The sequence below is a fragment of the Montipora capricornis genome, chromosome 10 (genome assembly GCF_036669925.1).
Source record: "Montipora capricornis isolate CH-2021 chromosome 10, ASM3666992v2, whole genome shotgun sequence".
NCBI classification, from domain to species: domain Eukaryota; kingdom Metazoa; phylum Cnidaria; class Anthozoa; order Scleractinia; family Acroporidae; genus Montipora; species Montipora capricornis.
In genome coordinates, this window is record NC_090892.1 from 8364282 (window position 1) to 8391781 (window position 27500).

The 27500-nt window shown below is 39.6% G+C and overlaps 2 protein-coding genes across 6 annotated transcripts in view; one reads left to right on the forward strand and one right to left on the reverse strand.

The window, feature by feature from the left end:
* The window catches only part of LOC138019199 (beta-2 adrenergic receptor-like), a 65255-nt gene that overhangs the window by 8060 nt on the left and 29695 nt on the right, over positions 1-27500 (forward strand). The window contains exons 2-3 of one of the 5 annotated variants that reach the window (XM_068865897.1): positions 8661-9139; positions 16003-16230. The exons of 1 other annotated variant lie outside the window; for it this stretch is intronic. The gene's annotated coding sequence lies outside the window, so the exon portion shown is untranslated. Of the gene's footprint in view, positions 1-8660; positions 9140-15827; positions 16231-16806; positions 16892-16929; positions 17628-27500 lie in introns of those variants that run through there. 3 more of the 5 variants (XM_068865898.1, XM_068865896.1, XM_068865904.1) reach the window with 3 other exon arrangements.
* Positions 17609-20311, reverse strand: LOC138019201 (histamine H2 receptor-like). The gene has a single exon (XM_068865909.1). It carries the CDS (start codon positions 19274-19276, stop codon positions 18302-18304), a length of 975 nt encoding a protein of 324 aa, XP_068722010.1. The 5' UTR covers positions 19277-20311; the 3' UTR covers positions 17609-18301.

Genomic DNA, 27500 nt, shown 5'->3' on the forward strand with positions numbered 1-27500 from the left:
TTGCCACTGCTTTGTAGAAATTATTACTGACACTCACATCATTTTTGGCCATGGTTTATTAATCGATTATTACCTCTGAAAAATTGTTGACATTGGTAACACTGCTGATTTCATAAGCTGAAATACTGTCATTATAATAATCTAACTGAACTGCTGAAACACATAGTTTCTTTCATCTAGATGTCCAATGTTAATAACAGTAGTTCCCTGCTGTCCGCTTATAGGACTGATAACAGCTAGTGGTGCCCACCCCTCAATGGATTCATTTATATGTGTTGCAACATTTAATACATCGGAAACTGCTTGCACAATAAGTGCATCACACCATGTATGTTAATGTGACAACACACCCACAATTGCTCTGTAATGGGTCCAATAAATTGTTGACGGTTTGTTTCTGACATATTCGACTCCAGCAGCATGCACGTCCATGTGATAGGAAGGATCATTGTATAACTGGTGGGCAACAGAAGAAAAGACGCATGAACCATCTGAGGTACATTTTAGTGTCTTAAATCCTTTCTGAGCAAATCGAGCCTGCAACAGTGTTATAGAAGGATTTCTCAGTACTGCATGTGTACACGTTCCATGAGCAACAGGGCCTGGGTTCGATTTAATGTCTCCTGATATCAATAGCTTTTCTCTTGTTAGACAATAACTCTCATTTTGTTGATTCAGTTTTGTTGAATGCTTAGTTACAGATTGATCCTGACTACACAATAGAACTGAAAAGTCTTTTTTGTGTTTAGGAGTCCTGCGGGTAATAAGGTAAAAATGACTATTAGAATCTCCTACTCTCGAAGATTTGTTACGTCTGAGTTGCGGTCTAGGTCTAGACATTCTTACTGCAGTATAATATTATTTTCCAAAAGCGAGAGATAAACACTTTCTCAACTCAGACGAACTCGGTACGTTCTTCTTTAAATAATGCACCGTACACTTTCTAATTACCTTGTCTTTATGAAACAAGCTCGACGTTTTCTTATAAGGAATTCTCAGTGGAAGGTTCTCTGTTCCAGGGAGCGTGTTTCCATTTGCGAACGGCCTCAGCCCTTGCTCTATCGTAGGAGATTGGTACGGATTCCTTATCAGTTTTCCTTACATAATCGATGACCGAGTCTTTCGACGGTTCGTCATTATTGTCCGCCACACAAGTACTAGTGTCTGGAAGCATAGGTTGCTTGGTTGCCTCACTGTTTTTCATGTCACTGATGTTCAAGTTGGATTCATATGGCTTTGATGACTCGGCTTGCAAAACTTCGTGATAGCTTAATAAACATTGGTATACTTTGATAGCTTCGATGTCACTCTCCAAATGGAAGTCACCTTCCAAATGGAGTTTATTAATCCCTCGTGAGCTTAGGGGATCGGCAGAGACTGACTTCTCGAGTCTTCTCACCACGGTCAGTGTAAAACGCAGACTGCAGACCAGGGGTAAAATGCAGACTGAGGTTATAACGTAACTGTTGAAAAAGCCCAAACCCCTTAGAAATGCTAACCTTAGGCTTAATTAGTGAAGGGTTATTTTCTAAAGAAACTGTGGTGCTGCGTCGGTGGGGAAGTAGTATACAAAAATTTGGTTTTATCAACGGAGTTGATAATGTAAATTGGCCACCGTACAGAGATTCTAAAAGAGAGAGATTTCCCACACTTAGCAGTAACTTAGCTTTCCGTTTAGCCACTCTCATTTTCGCCAAAACTAGGTTTTGTAGTCACATCAACTTCATCGGCCGTTGCCTCAATTCTAAAGTCATTCCTAAAGGTTTTCGCTCGAACTTTCATCCGTCTACATTCTCTCATTCAAATCAGTATCTTCACCAAATTCAATGTGCGCAAAATTCTTTTTCACGTAATATTATGAGGATCACAATTAGAGCTATGTGCCAAAAACGAATCGCACTTGACAAACAAATTCTTCATTGCCGCTCCGAACTTTCCAAAATCTGTCCAGCAATTTTAGTACAATCGATTCGCGCCAAAATCCGACAACTTAATTCTGGACTGTTTGACCATTTACACCAAACCAAGACTCTAAAACTTCAACAATTAATAGGTCCGCAAATTACCGACGACACTACATTGCATAGCCATAATACCGTAATTACAATTCCAGAAAATCTTCCGCTTACTGACTCAGAGAAATCTGTTCTCAGTAAGGGCCTAAATTTTGTCCCTATTACCAAACGCACCAACGAATTTTCTATTAAGCAAGATGTCGAAAAATTCCTTCGCCGCGTTCAGTTAAAAGCCTTTTTTCACGACAAAGATGATGATGATTCGGACACTTCTAATAAAGATATTTTTGAAACACTTCCAGTTCGCAAATCCAAATGGACTCCCCCAGAGGGACAATTTGCCTCTTTAGATTTTTTCACCAAAAAATGCCGTCACGACATTCACAAACTTAGATTCAATCGCAACACTAAATTTTCCAACCTTTCCTCGGAAGAGTGGGCGGCGCTTAAAAATCTTAGTAAACGCAACGACATAGCTGTCAAATCGGCCGACAAAGGCGGCGCGGCAGTTGTTTGGCGGTCCGACCTTTACCAAAAAGAAGCTTTGCGGCAACTTTCGGATACCTCGTTTTATGCCAAAATCCCTAAAGATCTCACTTCCAAAAATCAAAAACTTGTCAAAGACACCATTCAAAATCTTATAGTTAATCAAGAATTACCGGACACTGCCACTAATCTCATCATCAACACCCCTAGAACTTCGTGCATTTACTTCTTGCCTAAAATTCACAAACCCAACAACCCAGGTCGCCCTATCGTTTCTGCCTGTAGTTGCTCCTCCGAACTCATTGCTACATACTTAGACCGGATTATGACGCCTATCGACAAATCATTGCCATCATACACTAAAGACAGTACACACTCTATACAAATTTTCCAAGATTTCAATTTCTCCGGCCAAGACAAACTTATTTTCACCATGGACATTACATCTCTATACACAGTCATTCCTAATAGCGAAGGTCTTCAAGCACTTAAACACTTTTTCGATCAACGCACTGTCAAAGAACCTAGCTCGGAAACGCTCCTCCGCCTTGCCGAACTAGTTTTAACGCTTAACTGTTTTTCATTCGCCGGCAACTATTACAAACAAATTAATGGTGTAGCGATGGGCACAAGAATGGGACCTAGCTATGCCAATCTTTTTGTAGGATATGTTGAACACCAATTTTTTAATCAGTACAACGACCCCAAACCTGAACTCTACGGCCGTTACATCGACGACTGCATCGGCGCTATTTCATCCAGCAGAGAAGAACTCGATCAATTTATAACCTCCGTCAACTCTTTTCATCCGGCTCTTAAATATACCTGGGAAATTTCGGAAACTTCATTGGCTTTTCTAGATATCAAAGTTTCTATTAGAGGCAACGTGCTATGTACTAGTGTGCACTACAAACCTACTGATTCACACAGTTATTTGTTGTATTCATCGTCACATCCATCACATGTCAAGAACTCCATCCCTTATTCTCAATTTCTTAGACTTCGACGTCTATGTAGTGATGACTCCGATTTTTCCAGCAAATCAGAGGAGATGTGCCAGTTCTTCGAAAAACGTGGCTATCCTGTCTCTGTGGTCAAAGCGGGCCATCATCGCGCCCAACAATTTGATCGACAGTCATCACTACAAACGTCACAAAAAGATAAGAATGACAGAATTCCATTCACCCTCACTTTGCATCCTCATAATCACGCAGTCAAAAGCATCATTCTTAGTAATTTTAAATTACTCCAAAATGATCCCGAGACTAGTAGAATCTTTTCGCAACCTCCACTTATTTCATTCAAACGTGACAAAAACGTAAGCAACTTCTCAGTTAGAAGCGCGCTCAAAATTAACGAGCAACCCGGCACTTTCAAATGCGCGCGCTCACGATGCAAAACTTGTCTTTTCATTGTTAAAACTAGCAAGATATCGGGACCTAAGCGATCTGTTAAGATCACCGATCGTTTCACATGTACCTCCGCAAATGTCATTTATTGCATAACCTGCACGTTATGCAATAAATTATACATTGGTGAGACAGGTAGACGACTAGGTGACCGATTCCGTGAACACCTTCGCGATGTTGAGAAGAATGACAAGGATGCATCCAAGCCAGTCGCTCGCCATTTTAATCTGCCTAACCACTCCAAAAAACACATGGCTATCTGCGGCCTTTCCCTACATCTAGGTACGACGGAAAGCCGCAAGAATCTGGAACAAAAATTCATCTTTCAAATCGGCACCCTTAATCCTCACGGTATTAACGAACGCTTTTCATTTAACTAATATATTCCTATTTTTCACGTTGCCATGTTACCACCAATAGCGTAGCTCCTACTCTACTATAAAAACTACACGTAACCCATAATCCCTCGATTCGCTCTGACGAAGGGCTAACGCTCGAAACGTCAGCTTTTAGAATCTCTGTACGGTGGCCAATTTACATTATCAACTCCGTTGATAAAACCAAATTTTTGTATTAGGCTTAATTAGGCCTAGCTTAACTATTAGCATTTCTTATGGGTTTGGGCTTTTTCAACAATTAAATTATAACCTCAGTCTGCATTTTACCCCCGGTCTGCAGTCTGCAGTCTGCAGTCTGCGTTTTACACTGACCGCTTCTCACCATGTGTCTGTCGATTCCATTTCGACATGTATTATTAAAGTATTCGCGTTGGAGAGTGAAAGGCGGTGCACAATTAATTGCACCAATGTGTACTTGTTCAGAATCTTTTGCTTCACCTTCGAAGAACGCCGTTTCTTTAATTCTTCAGTTTCTTGCTTCTAAATGCAGCGGAAGGTGCTCAAATTAAACACTTACGAAGAAAGCCACAAACAGCAATGGCGGCGCACAACCTCGTAGCGAACAGGAAGTCAGAGCTGTGTTGCGATTATCCATCCTGACTGGCTAATTAGATCGAACTTCCGGTTACGCAGGCGTGACAAATTTGCATAAAGATCCCCACTAAAACTCGTGGATATATCCACGAGTAAAAACGGGGTTTCGTAACTTACAGTACAAGGAGCGAGAAAACGAGGTTAGTAAGATGTTTATTGTATCTCGGAGGGAATTAGGCGCGTGGGAAAGGAAACTAGAACTACAGTAAAGTCTAGCGGAATTTTCAACTGCCTCAGATCATCTGCTTGCGTCAAAATCCGACAAAAATTCCCTTTGGCTTCTTGAAATGATTTCTTTGCAAGATTAATTATAAAAACAGTTTCACAAATTTATTTCACATTTTCGTATTTATAAATTTGTCACCCATGATATTAATAGCTAATCAAAATGGTATACTTGTGAAATTAGGGAATAATTTCACTTTGCGTGTTGTCCAAAATAGAATAATCTCCCTTGCCTTCAGTCTCGGGAAATTATTTGATTTTGGACAAAACGCGCGTGAAATTATTCCTAACTTCACTCGTCCCCATCTCATTACCAATGCTAATATGATACGCAAGGAAGGCAAGTCGCTCACTTAGAGTCCTGAAGACTGCTACAGTTTGGCTCATTAATGCTTCTATTCTCGTTTCGACAGTTTATCATGAGAAATTCTGTACGCATAGTTATCTTATTAACTGTTGTTTCACCGATGCACTCAACGGAATGTTATCATCTTACCTTCAACTCAATCTTATTTAAAGCCATCATTAAATTCTAATCACCTGGCCCCAGCTGCAGTTGTTCAAACGATGTATAGCGCTATCCACCGGATAAATCACTATCCAGTGCATAAGTAATAGCGACACCAATTGCTCTATCCAATGGATAGTAATTTATCCAGTGGATGGCGTTATCCAGGTTTTCGACAACTGGAACCAGAACTTCAATTGTACCTACAAGGTTCTTCTGTTTCTGCATGCTGCTCTGTCATTCTCTCGTTACCGATGGCAAAGCAATAGTCTGTAATTGATTTGTTGGTCTTGCGAATGAAAGGTCTCAAGCCAAAATTCACCAGTCCTAACTAATTGAAGGTAACCACAACGCGTTCATTTATCGATCCGACTTGTTTCTACTGCTTAATTCCCCGCGCTTTTTGCCTTCTTTAGACCGCGACCGCAGGAATTAGGTCCCCTCTTTTTGTAAAGAAGTCTATCATACTTCAAGGCTCAAGCCAGTTGAATACTTTCTAAAACAAACAAACTGTCCTATTTAGGAGGATTGAATCTACCCAACTGTTTCACATAGCGGCAAAGTTATAGTACCATGCGAAACACTCATCGAAATGATTTAATAGGTTACCATAGCAAAAGAGCCATCTAAAGACACCCTATATTTTGTCTTTAAATGCTTATGTCGCAAAAACGAACCAAGTGAACCCCAGTTCTTATTGCTGTAAAGTGATTAACAAACTAAGTGAAAGCTCTCTGCAAAGTTTCAAACGTTCAAACTTTGAAGAAAATTCTCTGTAGCGGATACTGAATATTTTCTTAAACTTTGTGGAGAGTTTTATCTCAGCTTGCTGATCACTGTAAAGCAATAAAAGACGTGGGACACCAAATTTGTTTTGAAATATAAGCGTTTAAGGACAAAATAAAGGGTGTTTTAAACATGGCACGGCACATCGGTGAGTGTATCTTGTTAAAATTGTTGGAACGGTTTGAGCCACCATAAACATCAATTATTATCAATACGCGCTGCCAAATGACAAACTACCCTCTTTAAAACGCGCCTTTTTGCGGGCCAAACGGGAAATTCCCTGACTGATTGGGTGCAGAGGTGTCAAACCGATTTCACTCGGCCAATGAGATCCTGAGCATCTCATTTTAATGTTAGAGTTTGCGCTAATTTTCGGGGATGAGTTTTTTTTGCTCTTTTCTCTCTCTCAATTTTTGCTCTTGTTAAGCTGATCGTATACGTATTGTAGCGACAACTTTCTGTACCATAGTTTCATGCTGTATTTTTGGTGTATTGATAGTAATGATAAACACACCACTTTTGTCGAGCGTATAGTTTATTTATGTCCCTTTCGGGCGCAAATGATGCCAGTCGGGCCACAAATAAACTATATGCCCTCCAAACGTCATGTTATTGCCCTTTTCTCGCAGATTTATGACGAAAACAAATAGATGGTTTGCTTCGAATCACTTTAGACGAAGATAACAACGATGTAATGTACAATTGCTGGTGGACGAACAAAAGGAGCAAATAAGAAATCTTTTGTTTTCGTCCACCAATACGGCGGCCACGACGTAGCGTGAAAACCCTATATTTTAGGTCAGTTTCGATTTACGATACCAACTACAAAGCAACGTATGGCACCAGAAAATGGCCTGAGAAGGCTTAGGAGGCATTGAGAAACTCATGCTCTCAAAACCATGCTGTAATAAGCTTTTCAAATCAAAAGATAAATATACTCCGTAATTGAAGCACAATTGTTTTTTCATTTATAACAAGAGTCCATTGGACTCCTGTTAATTAGCAACTATTCCCGAAGTGGAAGTGGCTGGTGGTGGAATGTGGCTCGCGAAGCGGCGAGGTGCATTGTAAATATCCACCACTAGCCACGCTGCTGTGAATAGTTATTTTCATACGGTTATATACTAAAACAGTGAGATAATATGGCACCAAAACATGATTTCAACTCATTTATTCCTGCAAAGATTACAACATTTTCGGGCGCAAATTCCGCGCGAATTGCTCGGAGGTGAATAGCACAGGATATCCGGAGTTCGGGTAGCCAATCAGCGCACGGGTTCAACGCTATCCACTGTTTTGGCATACTATACCTCGCCCTGTGCTCTTTCTAAAGTTAACCCTTTTTTTACTGGATCAATATAGGATGCAGATCTATTGTATTCTGGGTTCCTTTTGCATTTTCGTTACTGAGTCAATCCCGAGGGTCGGCCCCCGGGACTCCTCAGCACCGGAGACAGGACATGTCACAACATATGATGGCTAACACGATGGTTAAAACATTTAAACGTGGTTAATGATTACCAGTGTTCAATTCGCCTTTCTTCTGTACCATGTTGAAAATCCTTATCTTTGGTATGAAATATTCCACTTTCCTCCATGTACGTGAAATGATGGAAAGGTGTAATGCGCCCGTCAGAAGGATATATATTACAAGCTGATTGGCTACGGGCGAAAACTAACAGGAAAATCAGAGTCCTAGGCCAACCTTGTCTCCAGGGTCTCTCTTCTTCCCTTACTTGGAGGAAAAGAAGAAAGACCCTGGGGACGAGGTTGAGTCCTAGGAAGGAATCGAACCTACGACCTCCCTAACACGGAGCTACTAGAACTCACTGGCGAGCTATTGTAGGTCGTTTTAACTAGGTCCTGAAAGGACAATGTGTCTCACTGTAGTCTGCGGGCACTACAAAGCCGTGCGCCATTGTTTTTTTACACATAACATGAGAATTTTATTCCATAAAGCTCATTTGTACAAATCTATACGCTTTATTTTCACATGTGGAAAAGGCTTATACAGCCAATCAGAATGGCGTACAGCTATTTCACATGTGGAAGTATAACCAATCAATGATAGCGTAAAGGCGTTTCCATGCCAATCACTCGTGGATCTCGTGCATCTCGTGCAAATCGTACTTTGTTATTGAATTAAATTAAATTTGCATTTGGTTCTATTGTTAGTGAGTTAGTGGGTGAGATTTGTTTGTTTTATTTATTTTCTTTCTTTTCTTTTTTTTTCCGTCAGTCGGTAAAAGTCTTGCCTGTCACTCCCCTGCTAAGTGGTGTCTTTGTGCATAGAGCCTTCTGCTCGTATTTTCTTAGGATAGAGAGGGTGGTGGAAATGCGTAGATTTCTCTGGTGGACACAGTAGAATGATAAACCTAACCGGCAATGGCGTCGAAAGTCATGTAACGCGAATGGCGTTTTAGTGGATCTTTGAAAAAAATATACCCTTATGAAGCTCAATAATGGCAAGTCATTTGGATACTGAACAAGACAGGCGGTGGAATCTTAAAAGCGACGAGTAATGGACGTCGACAACAAACTGTCGCCCGTCGAGCCGAAATCAAAGTGAGCTGCATTTCTAAGATGTTACCAAGTTTGATGTTACGTAGAACACTGAAACCAAATGGAAAATTCTCTGTTAACTTATGGGTTCAACAAAGACAGAGAACGAATGGAACACCTTAAGTGGATCTGTGATCAACTCTGCACAGTCTTCAGGTAAAAAAAAAAAAGGATTATGTGACAGCCAAGAATTATTTGAAAGAAAGCTTGTCGTCTATTTTGTGCTTCATTATTCAAGGAAAAGGTTCTTCATGGAAACGGCTTGATCCTGAAATTTTAGTTTGTTGTAATATTGCGCATATTTGACACGATTGGGTTTTTTTTTCTTCACGCACGTAATGAAATAGGAAGGGGTTTTTGCCTCTAATTGGCCGAATAGCAAATATGTTGTTTGTTTCAAAAAATTGTTCGCATGAATTCATCATGTTTTATGATATGCGAGCTTAACTGGATAGTTTTTATGGCAATAGTAAAGCATTTTCTTGTTATTCAAGGAAAAGGTTCTTCAGGAAAGGGTTTGAACCTGAAGTACATGGTAAATAATTTGACACGATTGAGTTTCTTGTCTTCACGCACGCAATGAAATAGGAAGAGGTTTTCGCCTCTAAGAGCAAATATGTTCTTTGTTTCGAAAAATTGTTCGCTGGAAAAGGTGGCCTTTATGAATTCATCATGTTTTATGATATGCGAGCTTAACTGGATAGTTTTTATGGCAATAGTAAAGCATTTTCTCGTTATTCAAGGAAAAGGTTCTTCAGGAAAGGGTTTGAACCTGAAGTACATGGTAAATAATTTGACACGATTGAGTTTCTTGTCTTCACGCACGCAATGAAATAGGAAGAGGTTTTCGCCTCTAAGAGCAAATATGTTCTTTGTTTCGAAAAATTGTTCGCTGGAAAAGGTGGCCTTTATGAATTCATCATGTTTTATGATATGCGAGCTTAACTGGATAGTTTTTATGGCAATAGTAAAGCATTTTCTTGTTATTCAAGGAAAAGGTTCTTCAGGAAAGGGTTTGAACCTGAAGTACATGGTAAATAATTTGACACGATTGAGTTTCTTGTCTTCACGCACGCAATGAAATAGGAAGAGGTTTTCGCCTCTAAGAGCAAATATGTTCTTTGTTTCGAAAAATTGTTCGCTGGAAGAGGTGGCCTTTATGAATTCATCATGTTTTATGATATGCGAGCTTAACTGGATAGTTTTTATGGCAATAGTAAAGCATTTTCTCGTTATTCAAGGAAAAGGTTCTTCAGGAAAGGGTTTGAACCTGAAGTACATGGTAAATAATTTGACACGATTGAGTTTCTTGTCTTCACGCACGCAATGAAATAGGAAGAGGTTTTCGCCTCTAAGAGCAAATATGTTCTTTGTTTCGAAAAATTGTTCGCTGGAAAAGGTGGCCTTTATGAATTCATCATGTTTTATGATATGCGAACTTAACTGGATAGTTTTTATGGCAATAGTAAAGCATTTTCTTGTTATTCAAGGAAAAGGTTCTTCAGGAAAGGGTTTGAACCTGAAGTACATGGTAAATAATTTGACACGATTGAGTTTCTTGTCTTCACGCACGCAATGAAATAGGAAGAGGTTTTAACCTCTAAGAGCAAATATAGATCGTTTTCACTGTCACGCAATAAAAAAATAAATCGAAAACCATCCAGTGGAAAAAGTCAAGAATTCGTGATGTTGTAGAAGATAAATGAAGAAGACACTTCTCCAAGTTTTAGACCCGCGCGTTCCCCCAAACTTCAGATATTCGTCGAAATGTTTCGCAGAAATTTACAGAGCCCAGTATGAAAACGCCATGTTGGTGCACACATGTGGTGCACCAATATGGCGGCCGGAAAATAGTGTCAACATCTGTTACTTACTTTGGCTATCTAGGCGGGTGATCATCTGTACTGAACAGGCAGCTATTTACTGAAGCACTTTTCCTAATGCTTTAAATTCTAAAAAGGCTCAAAACCATGAGATAAATATACATTTCTCAATAAACTCGATCGTCGCCTCGTGTCACGCACCGCTATAACTCAGAAATTCAAAATGCTCTGGTTTCCAAACGAAGCACGCTATTGAGCTTTAAAATTGCAAATGGATACAAATTTACCGCCTCTTATGCCTGATGAGGATAAAATCTTTCGTGGCTCTTTAGCATTGGATTTTAGAACATGATGACGTCACGTGAAAACGATCTATATTCTTTGTTTCAAAAAATTGTTCGCTGGAAAAGGTGGCCTTTATGAATTCATCATGTTTTATAATATGCGAGCTTAACTGGATAGTTTTTATGGCAATAGTAAGGCATTTTCGTGTCAAAATGAGGTTAGCGTTTTTCTGTTGTGCTAACTTAATTAAATATAAATATACATTCTGCCTCGTGAGTTTGTTATCCTCGTTAACCAGCAATGGCGTCGAAAGTCATTGCAACGCGAATGGCGTTTTAGTGCATCTTATGTTGTATGTTTCGATAAAATGTTTCGCTGGAAAAGGATTCTGTGATATTTTCTGCTTTGTGAATTATAATATCATGTTGTGTTTTGAAGTTTTGAGCTTAAGGTTGAAACGTGATACGGGAGGATATTTTTAGTATTGCTCTGTAAGCAGGAAAGGTTTCATGAAAATAAGCAGGTCTGTTGGAAGCGTGCTTAAGTTTCAACAAAATGAGCCCCAAAATCAGCAAAAAATTGTGACGCCGGTGAATAATAAAGTAGCTGCTATTTCCAAAAAGGTGGAATTACCTGGTGATAAATAACCTCGTCTTGGAGAGTAAATTTTTGACTTTGCAGAAACAAAGGTGGGCGATTGTGATCTTTGTTTAGAATTCGCTCATTTATTGTCAGACTTTATTTATAACACTTGACAGAAAAAGATACTTACGAAAACCCGGTATCTTGCCATCATTTGACACAGATGCTTCACTGTTTGGCAAGTAAAGATGCCGCGGTAACTTAATCACGGCGCCCGCTGAATTCCGGCGATGTCACTTTCGATTTTGCGATTTATTTGTGCAGGCCAAAATGTACAATAACAAAATTGAACGTAGCAAAAATCTCCCAAAATGTTTGTCGCTGATCGCAACTTTTTATATTCGATATTCACGGTTCAAAATTAATGTTGTTTTTATGTCGTAAATATGTTATTCTCGAGCGACCGTCCTGGAAACTTTCTTCTGCTCTTTCTAAAAACTCTGTATCAATATTTATTTACTTTTGCATCAATATTTGTTTTTGCATAAAGCAAGCTAACAAAATCTGTACCTTGTTGAGTTCGCATTTGTTAGCGTTAATATTTTTTTCGGTCCAATGCTTCTGTTTTGCGAAGGGGTATATGTTTTAGGTCACCCATCGATACACTAACCCCGCCGGACTGAGATTAAGTTTAGTAAACTTTAGTATTACAAAGCCAAGCTGTCAGATGCTCAGAGGGCACGCTTAAACTTGTGCTGAAAAGAAGTTGTGAGGGAGCTTGAAAATTATCAGAAGCCAATGTTTCTCACTTCCTATTCATTTTCTTCAATCTTTCTGGGTTCAGTACTTTGCTAGTAACCACATGTCTTCTCAGGCTATTTACCCAAGACTTCTACCATGGCACTACAATGATAGACAATACCAAAACAATATCGTGCACTGTTAGAGCTACATATTACGCAAGGATATATCTGTTTCGTCGTACGAACGTGTGAGAGCCTGTGAGCCAAAGGGCCTCTGCTGGTATGACTTCTGGGTGACCCCTTAAATGGTCTTAATGACCCCCCAACTTGTCTGGAACGGTGCACGTACCACAGGCAACCCAATGTACCCTCACGGAGGGTCTAGTTGTTTCTAATTTGCGTTCAGAAAACTATTTTAAGGAAAATTCTCGTCTTATGTGTAATAAACAGTTCACGACATAGAAAGTGCTTTGTACGGAATTTTATTCACTCCTTGTTCGTGTCAAAAACCCTCACTCGCTCGTTTCTCGCTCGTTCGGGTTTTTGACACAAACAACTCGCGAATAAAACTCCGTACGACGCACATTCTATGACGTAAACTTTATATAGAAATACGTGAAATGATGGAAAGGTGAAATGTGCCCGTGAGAGGGATATATATTACAAGTTGCCCGGCAACGGGCGAAAGGACTACTGAAAAATCAGCGGGAATCGAACCTACGACCTTCATAACACCCGTCGGATGCTCTACTCATCGAGCTACCAGAAAAAACCCGTTTTTTCGTGCGATGATTTAATTAAATTTATAAACTAAACAACAATTACATTGTTGGCGACACCTATTCGGACACGAATGTTTTTACATAACATAAACAAGGAACTGATTAGTTAGAGTTTTCATAAGCAAGATTATCAATTTTTCCTTAGTCCATGGTTATTTTCCGCAAGTTTGGAAAGAGGCTCTTGTAAAGCCACTTCTGAAGAAAGCTGGACTTGCCGCAGATTTTAATAACTTACGTCCTATCCGTAACCTAAGGTTCATCTCAAAGCTGACAGAGCGAGCCGTTTACAATCAAACTTACGATCACCTTACGGCTAATGATTTGCTCCCCAAGTTACAGTCAGCTTACAGAAAACGTTACAGCACGGAGACAGCACAGCTTAAAATTTACGACGACATCCTCCTGAGTATGAATCAAGGGCATGTAACACTATTAGTTCTCTTAGATTTAAGCGTTGCGTTCGACACAGTCGATCATAGTATCTTGTTGGGACGTCTGAGGAAATCCTTTGGCATATCTGGCAAAGCTTTAGAGTGGTTCTCGTCATATTGGTCTGGTCGATCTCAACGAGTGACACTTGACGGTGGAGTCTCTAAGGTATTCATGACAACGTGTGGAGTGCCTCAAGGTTCGTGTCTTGGACCATTGTTATTCACCTTGTATTCTAGTAAGCTTTTTATGATCATTGAAAAGTACCTTCCTTGTGTGCATGCGTACGCAGATGACACACAGCTATATCTGTCTTTTAAGCCAGGATGCACCGCCACGGAAGACGAATCTATTGCAGCCATGGAAAACTCCCGGGGGCGGGGGGGTACTCCATTATATGGGCTATATAGGTATGTGCGGCCCCAAAGGGTAGGGTTTTTCAGCCGTTTTGGTCATAAATAGGGTATCGATTTTGGCCAAATTTCCGCCATTTTGGTCATAAATAGGGTATCGATTTTTGCACTCTAGTCTTGAATTCGTTTTTTATTTAGAAGAAGCTACTTCTTTATCATGTCCCCCCTCTTCCATCCGCGCTTTGCCTTCCTCTCCCCCTAAACATTGCCTTTAACATCGGTCTGAGCTAGGGAAATAATTATAAGGCAGGTCTGCATCAGCCGGGGTATTGATTTAAGGGTCAGGTCATAAGTAGGGTAGGGAAAATCGCAGATTTTGGTCATAAATAGGGTAAGGGTTTTGGGAAGCGGGCCGCACACCCCTACCCAATTTTTTTTGAGAGTAGCCCCCCCCCCCCCCCTCTCCGGGGGAAAACTGTATAAAGGCAATTCGTGCATGGATGATCATGGATAAGATGAAAATTAATGACATCAAGACAGAATTTCTGATAATTGGTACGAAGCAAAAACTTAATAAGGTCAACATTAAAACCTTGTCTATCGGCGACTCTGCTGTAGCACCAGCCGCGATGGTTCGGAATCTGGGAATGCTATTTAACGAAAATATGACCCTGTTACCACATATTAACAACACTTGTAAAACTGCATTCTACTATATCCACCATATTGGAAGGATCAGAAAATACCTATCTGTCGAAACTGCACGAACACTTGTTCACGCTGTAGTTTTTGGTAGACTTGATTACTGCAATAGCCTGCTCTACGGACTGCCAATGAAATCCATATCCAAGCTACAGCGTGTACAAAATGCTGCAGCCAGATTAATAACTAACACACCCAGGTACGACCACGTTTCTCCAATCTTACGGTCTTTACACTGGCTACCAGTAAAGGAAAGAGTGACCTTTAAGATCTTAACACCATGATTTAAAGCCATTCATGGTCTTGCTCTTGATTATATTCAAAGCCTCGTAACATTGCAACCCTCCTCGGAACTACCTTGATATTGATGATACATTGATAATGAACCTAGACATCGCATAATGGGTTTGAAATTTGCATGGAACTTTCAAAAAGCAACCTGTACCCTTAAGGTAAAGTGGGTTGGAGAACTTGTCCCCTCTGTTAGAAAGCGAACACCTCCAAAATTGAATGCCCAAGGTGATTAGTAAATGGAGATAAATATCGGTAGAAAAGTACGTTAAGAAACCAAGTTCCTCCGATACTGAAGGCTACTGAAACCGTATACGAGCCACTCCTTTTATCGGAGTCTGGTACGAGCATTGTGGTTGTGTGGGGGCCTAGGCCGAGCAATTGTAGTGTTGCGTTTAGTCGCGATAAAGGTAAGTTGCTTGCCAGGCAAGCTGTCGGAGAATGAAGAACTACGTTTTGAAGAGGTGAAAAGCAGAGATAAAGGACCCATGTTTGCCTTGCTATAGAAAACACGGACTGTGCTTCGCTCCATTTCAAATAACCTTAAAGAACACTATCACCAAACTAAGCTGAAAACAACAATGGCTTTAGAGATCTTTCTAGTGCTGTTTTTTTTTGTGCTATTTAATAATTATGACTTTCCTTGCATGCAAAGTTGGCGACCAAAATTTATGATCTGGCGACCAAATGTTCCATATTAGTCGCCCGCTGGCACCTGAGCAAAAAAGTTAATTTCAAGCCCTGTATGTATAGTAATGGTTTGATAGTTTAATTAACTTATTGTTATTACGCGCATGTGATTCTATTCATATGTTAACGCGCGCGTTATAAATAATGAATATTGATTGAAAGTTTCCAGGCGTTGATGAAATGCTTCTCGTTACTTCGCGACCTTGACAATCTGAACAACTTTTGACAAGCGAGATTTTAATTAAATCTTCATTTTGCTGAGCCTCATAAGATTACCAAGGGGTTATTTCCTTCGGGCCATTGTAATAACGAAATAATTGTTTGTTTTTTGTTTTTCAGCGTTCTCGTTGGCGCGATCATCGTCGCTTAGTTTCCTAACTAACTCTTGAAACTTTGTGAAAAGTAAAGCTATGCTCTACTATTCGCGGAACGCTATAGTTGATGAGACAAGACAAGGCAGTAACTCTCCGGGTTTTTTGGTCATTTTCTTACCCTGATTGGTAGGACCCGGCGTAAACGTGAACCGGAAAAAAGAGGCACAATCCTTCAGTAGCGTATACAGTGAAGGTAAGAACTGCCATTCCACTTGCTTCTTTCTTTGTTCATAAGCTTCACCGTTAAGTTAAATGGCCGTAATAGTAAAACATAAAATTAAAAATATGCGAAAACAAGTGCATTTTTGGGAGCTATTGCCTGCGCTTTTCAATCTCAATCTATGCATGATACCAGTAAATGGGACCACGAATTAAAGTTACCTACAGAAGGTGCCTTCGTTTACATCGAGGAGCCAGTAATTTGACGAGGTCATTAAAAGTACATGTCCTGTAGTTTCTGGACTCTGCTGCAGAAAGTAGCAATTCAAAATCACAGCGATAAAAACTTGACTAGTGGGAGACAACCAGTCGGTTGCTTACAATGAAAACGCTGTGGAGTGTTACTCAGCATGGTCTAGAACAAATTTGGCATGTAGCCGGAGCGAAACTGCCCCTTAAACTACTGTGCCAAGAAACCCCCAGGATGATAAATTCATATCAGGGGCACCCAACGTCAATTTTCGGAAAAATATCTGTTCGGAAGACGATTTGATATCTAGAATTTTCGGAACATTTGTTGTAAAATTTCTTGCTTGCCTTCCTGTCTTAGGACGTGGTATAATTGCGGATTTTTACCCTAAAAAGGTCACCTAGAATTTTCTAGAGCCTTCTTTCTGGCTGAAACTTTCGAAAAGGTAAGTTTTGATCCCTATAATTTTCGCATCACTAGACTTTCAGCCGGGAATCCGAACAGATGAAAAACTTTTAGGGAAAAAAATATGCCTAAATCTACCGTTTAAATGCTAATAAAATACATTTAACAACGCTATGTTTAAGTGGTTTTGAACTATATTCTCCTTGGGTGCCCCTGTTCATATGGATTGCTTTCCCGCTGTCTTGATACATGAACTTTTGGGTTCTTTCGAAATTAAATAGAAAAATTGTCCGGGTGAGTGTAGTCCTGAGAAGGACTGTTTGAGATGGCGGAGACATTGACTGACGTTTCGACAATCGGAGCGGAAGTCAAGTGACTCTCCTACTACTTTACTCAGAATTAGGATATGACCCCTGGGTTCTTGAGAGCCATTTACGAAAATAGAAAGGACTAGACGAGATTCATTTTTTTCCTTCTTATTATAAGAACATCTTCTGGCGCCTTTCAACGAAAACGGTCAGTTTGTACGAAGCAAGGTTAAAACCGATTGCCAAACCTATTTATGCTTTCCCCCCCCGGGTTTATGCTAAAACCGCTGTTGCGTCAATTTGAACAACGCGGAACCTTCACGTCATTAGTTTTTACGTTTGCATAATTCTGGCAAAGTTTGCGGTTGCTGGAGTTTTATTAGGTATTACAGACCATTTGAAACCACTGAGATATTTTTAAAAGGAGATGGAATGGCGCAGTGGTGAGAGCACGCGCTTCCCAACAAGGTAATCCGAGATCGATTCGGCTTAGACTTGGACCGGTTCTCTACTCTGCTCCGAGGGCTTTTTCTCCGTTTTCCTCTTGTTTTCCCTCTCCTAAAAAAATCAATCAACAATTTCATATGATTTTTCAGTGTCCTCGATTAGTTTCCCCAGCGCTAAATGGGGTTGACACTTTGGAGTTCGTTATTATGCGTTATTTGTAAAGACACAAGGAGTCCGTGCAAACGAACCATATTCACCCAAAGTCTATGCCTGTCTTGAGTAACACGGCCATTGTATGCTGATATTAAGAGCTGCCGGCATGTGTTGTCACCGGCTTTTGAGATAGCAGTGAGTCATCTTGTTAACTTCTTTCTAATGCAAGATCGAATTTGACATGTGTCTTCTGTCAGGGTACATGACAGCTAGTCTTGTCGGTTGCTGTTTTTGAGATCAGTTCAACTTGTTTGTTTTAACCTGTTTTACTATTAAATTGCACTCTCCGCTTGCTTGCTTTATGCAAATCTATGCAAGACACAGATTCAGTAAAGCGAGACACTTTAGACATATTTTTTCCTCTGCTTGTGGCCCACAGCGCCATGGTCTTTTGGTGTATATATATATCTGGAAGAGCATCAGTTGATTGCGCGTTGTATTTCGACAGAGAAAGTCCACGCCCGCTCTTCGATCTCCTAAGCTTAAGTGTTTCTGATAATCTTTTGAAAGACCTCCGTTCTAAGCGCGGAACGAAAATCCTGCTTCCACAAAGTGCAAAGCAGTGGATTGGAAAGTGGCGGCAGAAAACGAAGAAATATCATCAAGCGTTCTACCCAAAGAGGCATAGGTGAAAATTGCGATGATTCTTTGTGATCGCCCAGCATGGCCCAAAAAAATGGAAGCCAACAGCCAATGAATATCACAACCAAGATCAACAGGACGCTCTTGCCTCGCCATTCATTTGGACGCAAGGAGCGCGGTGCTGCTTGCTGAAGGGAGACGCTCAATCTGCGATCACTCTCTGTGTGTTTACAAGAAATGTAAAAGATACGCCCGTAGATGAAACACATTAGAACCAAAGGAACGGCGAAAAAGAAAACGATGCAGGCTTTGCTGTACTTTACATCAATATTCTCGGTTTTATCTTCATATTCATCTAAGACAGTGTTTTCGGGGAAGTACCAAGTCATCTGAATGAAAGAAGCTGTAAAAGACAAAATCCAAACAATTACCGTCGTGAAGATGGCTCGTCTTTTGGTAACAAGTGTGGCGCGTTGCAACGGGTGGACTATGGCGATGTATCGATCAACGGCAATGAGAAGAACGTGACAGACTGATGCAATGGCGCTGAATCGAATAAACATTACAGACGATACGCAAATGTGGATAAATTCCTTCAGGGAGCAGATGGCCAGTAGTGGAAATCCCACAACACCAGAAATCAGATCAGACAAGGCCAGCGAAGTGAGAAACATATTGGTTATCGATCGGAGCGTTCGTTTCTTGCAGATCAAGTAGATAACCAGGCCATTGGACCCAAAAATCAATAGACAAAGAATACCCAGTAGCGCAATATACGGCGACGAAAGAAATCTTTTTAATGGCTCTGGAAATGTTTGATTGCTGGATCCACTGAAACTTGTGTTAAACGAGAAAGAATTTTGTGATTCTTGCATTTTTATGATACCTAGGTATTGAAATTAGTCGTCCGAAACTCGTAATCTTTTTCGTCTTTCCAGCTAAGACAGGATTAATAATTGTTGCGTGAAATGGCCCTGAATATCACAGGAACGGACTAATATCGATCCATTACTGTTGGGACACTGTCAACTGATGTACAGACAGAGACATGTACAGCCTACTTACTTAAAGCACTGGACATCTTGGTGGTACAGGTGTTTTTGTTTTTCAGATGTTGATTTTCGAATACAAATTGAAATAACAGCCACTGTTCCTTGATGCGATCGCTTTCCACTCCGGCAGTGTCGTCACAGAGACTGTTATGACAGCTTGCATGTATTCATTTGTTGTTAGTTGATAAGAGAGCAAGATATAGAATACTCTTCCCCGGGGGAACAAACTAACTGTGGACTCTAAGGGGGTGTTATCGCAGTGATATCAAATTCGTTGGTTCACGTACTTCAAAGAAATCTGATCCGGAATATTTACCCCAGTTTTTAGCGTAATTTCCTCGCAGTACAGCACAAAAAACATCCTTTCAAAAGATCGATGCATTTAACCTGAAAACACAAACAAACAAACAAACCTTTGATAAAGTCTTGATACATCCCAGGCTCACAACGAAAAATATTCCATTCCGTTTTGCTATTTGCATCTTCAAAATAAAATTCAGATAACTATGTAAATTCAATATTGTCTTGATATTTTCACAAAATGTTTACCGTTTTGATCAGTGTTACGTTTTTGTTTCATTAAGCTCTCCCTTCTTGTAAATAGAACTTGCTTTGTAATATTTGTTCACTTCATCTGTTACTCAAACCGACTACTTACACATTGAAAATTTAATGAAATTAAATTCGGTGTTGTTCTTTTTCCCGCCTAACAGTATAATTTCCGGCATTGAAACACCAGTAGCATACTTTTAAAAACTAGAAGATTTTTCCAGCGTCTTGTCACGGAACTTTGATTATTTGAAGGGTAGCGCAAATTTCCGTTCCGATTGACAACAATTTTGCGCATCGCTCACATTATCTGCAGTCTCACGCAAGGTCAGCTGTGAATTTTTTTTTTTTTTTTTGCGTGGTCATTTGTACACAATGGTCAAAGGCGAGACTATTCGTGTTTGTTTAGCATTCCTTCGAAGAAAAGACTTATAAACCGTGAAGCTATTCTTGGCGGAAAAGGTAGCGTGCTTTAAGGATTTCCTTTCCCTTAAAATCGGGAATAGGTATCTTAAATTTTAATTTAAACGCACTTTAGAAATAGTCACCGCTCTTGTGCTTACCACTGGAGCAAATTTAAAATTAATTAATCAGACCGGTCCTTTCCCTTTCGATTGAAAAGAGTGATAAAAGGGACAAAGTATCAACGTACTTTATAAAAGGGGAAATTAATGTGTTTTCAAGTTTAAAGATAGTGAAATTTAATATTAAGCTCATTCTTTCGCCGGTAACCTTGGTTTCAAGTCCTCGCTCATTATGCGTGAAGGAGATAACTCAAACAGATTAAAATAGCACAAAAAGCGTAAGTGCAGAGTGCTTACTGTACCATCAAAGCGTGCAACAGGCGACATTTTTTACAGAATCGTTATTAATGATTTTTGGAAGCCGCGGGCGCTAAGATAAAGTGATTTTTAAACGGAACAGTGCGGCATTAGTCAACCGGGTTTTCAGGTCTCTAAGCTTTCCGGAAAGGTAGAAGCGCCGACGTAATTGAAAATGAAATTGAGCACTTTAAGAAGTTCACCGCAATAAACGAAAAGATAAATAAGGAAATGTTAGAGTTGCAAAGTCGACTCCAAGATGCTATAAAAAGTAGGCATCACGAAAAAAAAAAAGCATTCGCAGATTTTGTACACTAGCAGGCATGGGCTTATCAAATGGCATATAATTCTTGTTTCAAGGACAAAAATGTATTCGAACCTTAGCAGTGGTAAGAAACAGTTGTTACAAGGCCCACATTGAAAAGAAGTTAATTTTCTACTGCTGTATCAAGTATACTTAGTTTTTACTCCCCACTAGCAACTTTAATATGTGCAAAACACCTGGTCAAAAATAATTCGTGCGCAAAAGTCAGAATGAGCGGGAAAGAATTGAAAGTGAAAATTCAGTAAAATAGAAGCTATGTTACTAACTAGACGTGGGCCAGGACTGCCAGGAAACACTAAATTTGCGGAAAAAAAACAAACAACAAAAACAACAACTTTTCTTTCCCTGATACAATAAATAATATATAATTATATTTGGTAAATTAAAGAAAATTAAAGTGCCACTGTCGTTACTCGTGGATATGACAGTTACCGCGATTGTTTAACATTGGCAGGCTGAAGTTTTCTTTACGCATTAGCATTGATAGTTGGATAATTGTGTAACAGCACGGTGGGCTCTCATATTCAACTAGATACCCAGAATAATGCATATATGTCAGGTAATCCCCTTTGCTGGAATTCAAACGTGTGAAATAAGAATACAATTTCTCCAATAGGCATAAGATTACTCGTTAACACATCCTCTACAAAGAGCTGTACCATGTGTTCAAAGTTCGTTGCACAGATGACAGAGTAATTTTGAATAAGGTCTGATTTTTGTGGCCAGGTCATATTGTTAGGTCATCAGGTTTAGCAAGTAGAGCAGATCCATTCAGTAATATTAACACTTTTTGTGCCAGTTATACATTCCTCCAACAAACCTTGCGAATATTTATCACTATATTTGATACTGTTACACTTAGAAACAGATGATCTGAACCATAACTGATCACAGCAAATGCACATATATTCAGGGCCATGTGTTATCTTATCACGAAAAAGACTGAATCACTTTTGACATGGAATGTCTAATAGAGTGTTAACCTTGACAAATTTCAGTTTGGTTTAGCCTTAAGCTCTGCATAGCTTTCCTTAAATGGTTTTATGCTTTTCTGTTTAGGTCTCTGATATGTTCTGGATTGCTTTTATTTTCCTATTCCCTTGCTGCTTTAATATTTTCAGATCTGTTTTGGCGTTTTGCATTGTTTTTCTTTTCCCTGAGCTCTTCAAGTGATTTTGTCTCTTCCGCTTGATAGATTCTCTCATATAAACTCTTTTTTACCACTGCTTTAAAGAAATTAATACTGACACACATCATTTTTGACCATCGTTGATTAATCGATTATTACCAGGCTCTGAATAATTGCTGACATTGGTAACACCACTGATTTCATTTATAATAATCTAACTGAAGTGCTGAAACATAGCGTCTTCCATCTAGATGTCCAGTGTTCACAGTAGTTCCCTGTTGTCCACTTGCAGGACTGATAACAGTTACTGGTGCCCACCCCTCAATGGATTCATTGATATGTATAGTAACATTTAATACATTGCAAACTGCTTGCACAATACGTGCATCACACCATGTATGTTGCTGTCACAACAAACGCACAATAATTGCTCTGTAATGGGTCCAATAAATTTTTGACAGTTGTTTCTGATGGATTCAACTCCAGCAGCATGCACGTTCATGTGATAGGAAGGATCATTGTATAACTGGTGGGCAACAGAAGAAAAGAAGCATGAACCATCTGAGGTACATTCTAGTGCCTTCAATCCTTTTTGAGCTAATCGAGCCTGCAACAGTGCTATAGAAGGATTTCTCAGTATTGTATGTGCTGTATGTGTACTCGTTCCATGAGCAACAGGGCCTGGCCATGGGTTCGATTCAATGTCTCCCGATATCAATAGCTTTTCTCTTGATAGACAATAATTTTGATTTTGTTGGTTCAATTTTGTCGAATCCGTAGTAGCAGATTGATCTTGAATACACAATAGAACTGACAAGTCTTTTTTGTGTTTAGCAGTCCTGCGGATAATAAGATAAAAATGACGATTAGAATCTCCAACTCTCGAAGATTGTTGTCGGAGTTGCGGTCTACATATAGAGATACAATATTTTCCAAAAGCAAGAGATAAACATTTTCTCAACTCAGACAACCGCGGTACGTCCTTATTTAAATAATGCACCATACACTTTCTAATTACCTTGTCTTTCTGAAACAAGCTTGACGTCTTCTTGTAAGGAATTAATCCTGGAAGGTTCTCTGTCCTGGGGAGCATGTACTGCCTCAGCCCTCTATCGCAGGAGATTGGTACGGATTCCTCATCAGTGTTCGTTACATAATCAGTGACCGAGTCTTTTGACAGTTCTTCATCATGATCCACCACATCAGTACTAGTGTCTGGAAGCATGGATTGCTTGGTTGCCACACTGTTTTTCATGTCACGGATGTTGTTCAAGTTGTATTCACGTGGCTTTGATGACTCATAGCTTGCAGAACTTCGTGATAGCTTTGATAAACATTTGTATACTTTGATAGCTTCGATGTTACTCTCCAAATGGTAGTCACCTTCCAAATGGAATTTATTTATCCCCCGTGAGCTTAGGGGATGAACAGGCACTGTCCTCTCACCATGTGTCTGTCGATTCCATTTCTACACGTATTAAAGTCTTCGCGTTGGTCAGTGAAAGACGGTGCGCAACTAATTGCACCAATCTGTACTTTTTCAGAAATTTTTTGCTTCACCTTCGAAGAAAACCATTTCTTTAATTCTTCCGTTTCTTGCTTCTAAATGCAGCGGAAGGTGCTCAAACACTTAAGTATAAAAGCGGCACACAGCAATGGCGGCGCACAACCACGCGAACAGGAAGTTACAGCTTTCTAAGCTGTGTTGTGATTATCCATCCTGATTGGCTTATTAGATCGAACTTCCGGTTACGCAGGAGTGAATATTTGCATAAAGAACCTCACCAAAACTCGTGGATATATCCACGAGTAAAAAAGGACTGGCTTCCTGGAATAACTAAAAAGTTGAAAACATAGGTAGCCAGTTTCGTGCATATATTCAGTAATACAACACGCAGATACAAATACAACACAAACCACAAAATAAACATTCAAGGGATAATTACTTTAATTACCTTATAAATAGGAGAATTTTAGGGGAAAAAAGAAATTATTCCTAAGTATCAATATGATCATCATAATTAATTATTGCAAAACAGTTTTACACATTTAATGCATCTAATATCCTTCAAATATTGCTTCTTTTGTCTTTTCTTGAAAACAGAATAAGAATGATGATGATTTTATGTTATCTTCAATAGTATTTCAAATAGACAGGCCTTGAAAGTGGATATTGAATTCTAGCATAAGAAAGATAGTAAAACTGTTTCGATGCAAATCTGGAATTATAGTTATGGACACTAGTAAAAAAATGAATAGTCTAAGAATGTTTTAGGCAGAAGATGCTTTCTTTTAAAATATAAATACTGGCTTAAGAATTGTTTCGTATGTATTTCCCCAGATCATAATGTCATAGGTCAAAAAAGGATAAATTAAAAAGTTTCACCAAAATACTCAAGTCAACAAAACGTCTTATCTTGGACAAGATGCCGATGCTTCTTCTAATTTTTTACCTATAAATTCTATTTAAGTGTGAGTCAATCAAAAGGCCAAGATACTTTTTTGATTGTTTATTAAACGCACAAGAAAAGATTAAAAGAAGAATCCTGCAATTTCTTTTGTGGTGGATGGAATAGTAAAAAGTTTGATTTTTCAATGTTTAAAGATCTAGCTTGGTGGCACATAGCCAGGTATGAATATTTTGGAGTGTCTGGAGACTTTAAGAGCGACTTGCTGTAAAGGTCATCTATACCTATGCAAGATAGAAAAAATCAATTTTCTGAAAATTTGTCAGGAAGAAGGTTTTTACTAATTTGTTTCAAAACTGTAACTTTGAGGTTGTTTGGATTTTTATTTTCTTCTCCAGACGGCCTTTAGTATTTTGTCCCTGAAAGAGCAAAACTCGCCTCTAAATTACCTTTTTTTGCGAAGGCTAGCAAGCCAAGATATTGTGCGTAGCTGGGAAAGCTAACCCGTATTATTTAAATATAATGTTTGAGTACTTATTTCGTGTTGTCAGATCCACATGTAATATGAACCTGAATTTTTATTATGATGTCCCATCACTTCCAAAGTTAGGTCAAATTTGTGGACCAAAAAGTCAATCTGGTACATGGATTTACCTCTCAAAACTATTTTTCTGGATAAAAGTATCACTTCATCTTACTTTTTATCGCAAATCTAGCTTGGGTAAATAAAACGCAAAAATTTGACAGCGTCTTGTAATCAGACACTTGAGCTAATCGCTTGACATTTTGAACTTTCACGCCGCGATTATCATCTCGAACATCGACCCTGAAGTGTTCGCCTGTGGGTCGTTCTCCGGTAAAAATAGTTGTTTTCAGCCTCCAGATATCTGTTGCTGTAATTTAAAGACGGTTTCTAGCCGCAAACGATTCAATTTATAAAAGGGGTGTTTACAATAATTAAATAAAAAATAGGCGCTTGGCGAGCACAGACCATGCAGCACGCAACAAAATGTCAGTTTATAAATCGTTTTCAAGAAAAATCTTTAGAGACTATATTAGAATAAATAGTTGAATAAATACTCGGAGTTATTTCTTACCTCAATTTCGCCTTTCTGCTGACTCTTTGAGCTACTTTGCGTCTCGTGAGTGAAGCACTCAGAACTGTTGCCAGGTTACATATTAACCAGTTGACACAGGCAACCCAAGCTAATAGTTTGGTCAGTTTCGTTCGGAATTCTAATAATAATAATAATAATAATAATAATAATAATAATAATAATAATAATAATAATAATAATAATAGTAAGTGCCAGTCAGCACAGCGCGCTGGTAAGTGCCAGTCAGCGCGAAATGCTAATAAACAGGAGCAAGAGTCGAATCTGCATAGTACACAGGATCAGACTGTAATTCCAGTGGGACCAGTTAATACTCTTACCGAGGACAAAGACGATCTATTGGGAAAGGCGTTACGATTATTCGCATCGGTGAATCTTCAACCAGGCGATTACACCAGCCGTGGGTTTGACACCAGAATAAAAGAAAAGCCCTCTGGGAATGAAATCAATATAATCAACAAGACTGTTGGCGAAATAATGAGTCAAAACACAGTCCTCCCTGTGGAAAACCCTTTCGGATATCTATGGGTTGCTAATTGCGCATTATACTCGGCTGTCATAGCGTTTCTGCTCATTAAGGGTTGGAGAAAAGAACATAACATGCGGACTGACAGTGGAAAAAGGCATAGTGACAAGTACAAGAGAGAATTTGAAAAGAAAGTGACGGAGCTGAGAAAAAGAATATCGATTGCAAAGGCTGAGTTAGAGCGAATCAGGGAAAACAGAAAGATCACCAAGAAAGGAAGAAAAAACAGGACTATTTTGATGGAAGAATGTAAAAAGATCTCTTCTTCTGAACTGATTAATTATATGGAAAAGAAAAAGTCACAGTTACGTAAACTAAAAGCTGGATATACCAGAGGAAAAAAGCTTCATGAAGCAAGATCGATTAACCGGCAGTTCAATCAAGATACAAGGAAAGTTTACGCACATTTCAGGGCGCTGTGCAGTGAAGACGAGGAGCGACCTAAATATCAGAGTACCTCTAGCAATCGCTCTGGGTGTGATAGTGAAGAGAGATTTGAGAACATTGAGGATGCAAGCAATTTCTGGATAGAGTTATGGGAGACGAGAGGGACTGGGAACAAGGAAGCAGAATGGCTGAGTAAGATCAAGGAAGCAATTGCTAGGAAGGTTCCAGTGCCTTCGGAGGGGTCCTGGAGGTTAGAGTGCTCTGAAGCGGTCAAGTGTTTACTCAAGAAAAGAAACTGGAGCGCCCCAGGGCCTGACCGCCTTGTTAACTATTGGTGGAAGCGCATGCATGTGCTGCATGAGGGGATCACTAAAGCCTTCGTTGCCATCTCTGAAAGCACCGAGGAATATCCCACTTGGTTTTCTGAGGGAAAAACGCGACTCATCCCTAAACCAGGTGAATTCAGCAGCGAGAATCAGCGACCAATAACGTGCCTAAATAACATCTACAAATGGTTCACGTCGTGCCTTCAGACACCAATGGACAATCATTTGAGAGAATTCGACCTGATGGAGAGTGGACAAAGGGGAGCCAGATTGGGCTGCAGTGGGACGTCAGACAATCTTATGATTGACAGAATGGTGACGTTAGATTGTCACAGAGGAAAACGAAACCTAAGCATGGCTTGGGTAGATGTAAAGAAGGCGTACGACTCGGTGGATCACAGCTGGCTGCTTGAAATTATGGAAGTTCACCGCTTTCCTTCCTGGCTTTGTAGAGTCATGAG

Coding starts and splice junctions, on each gene's coding strand:
- LOC138019201 (XM_068865909.1), bottom strand. CDS start 19,276: ATGCAAGAATCACAAAATTCTTTCTCGTTTAACACAAGTTTCAGTGGA.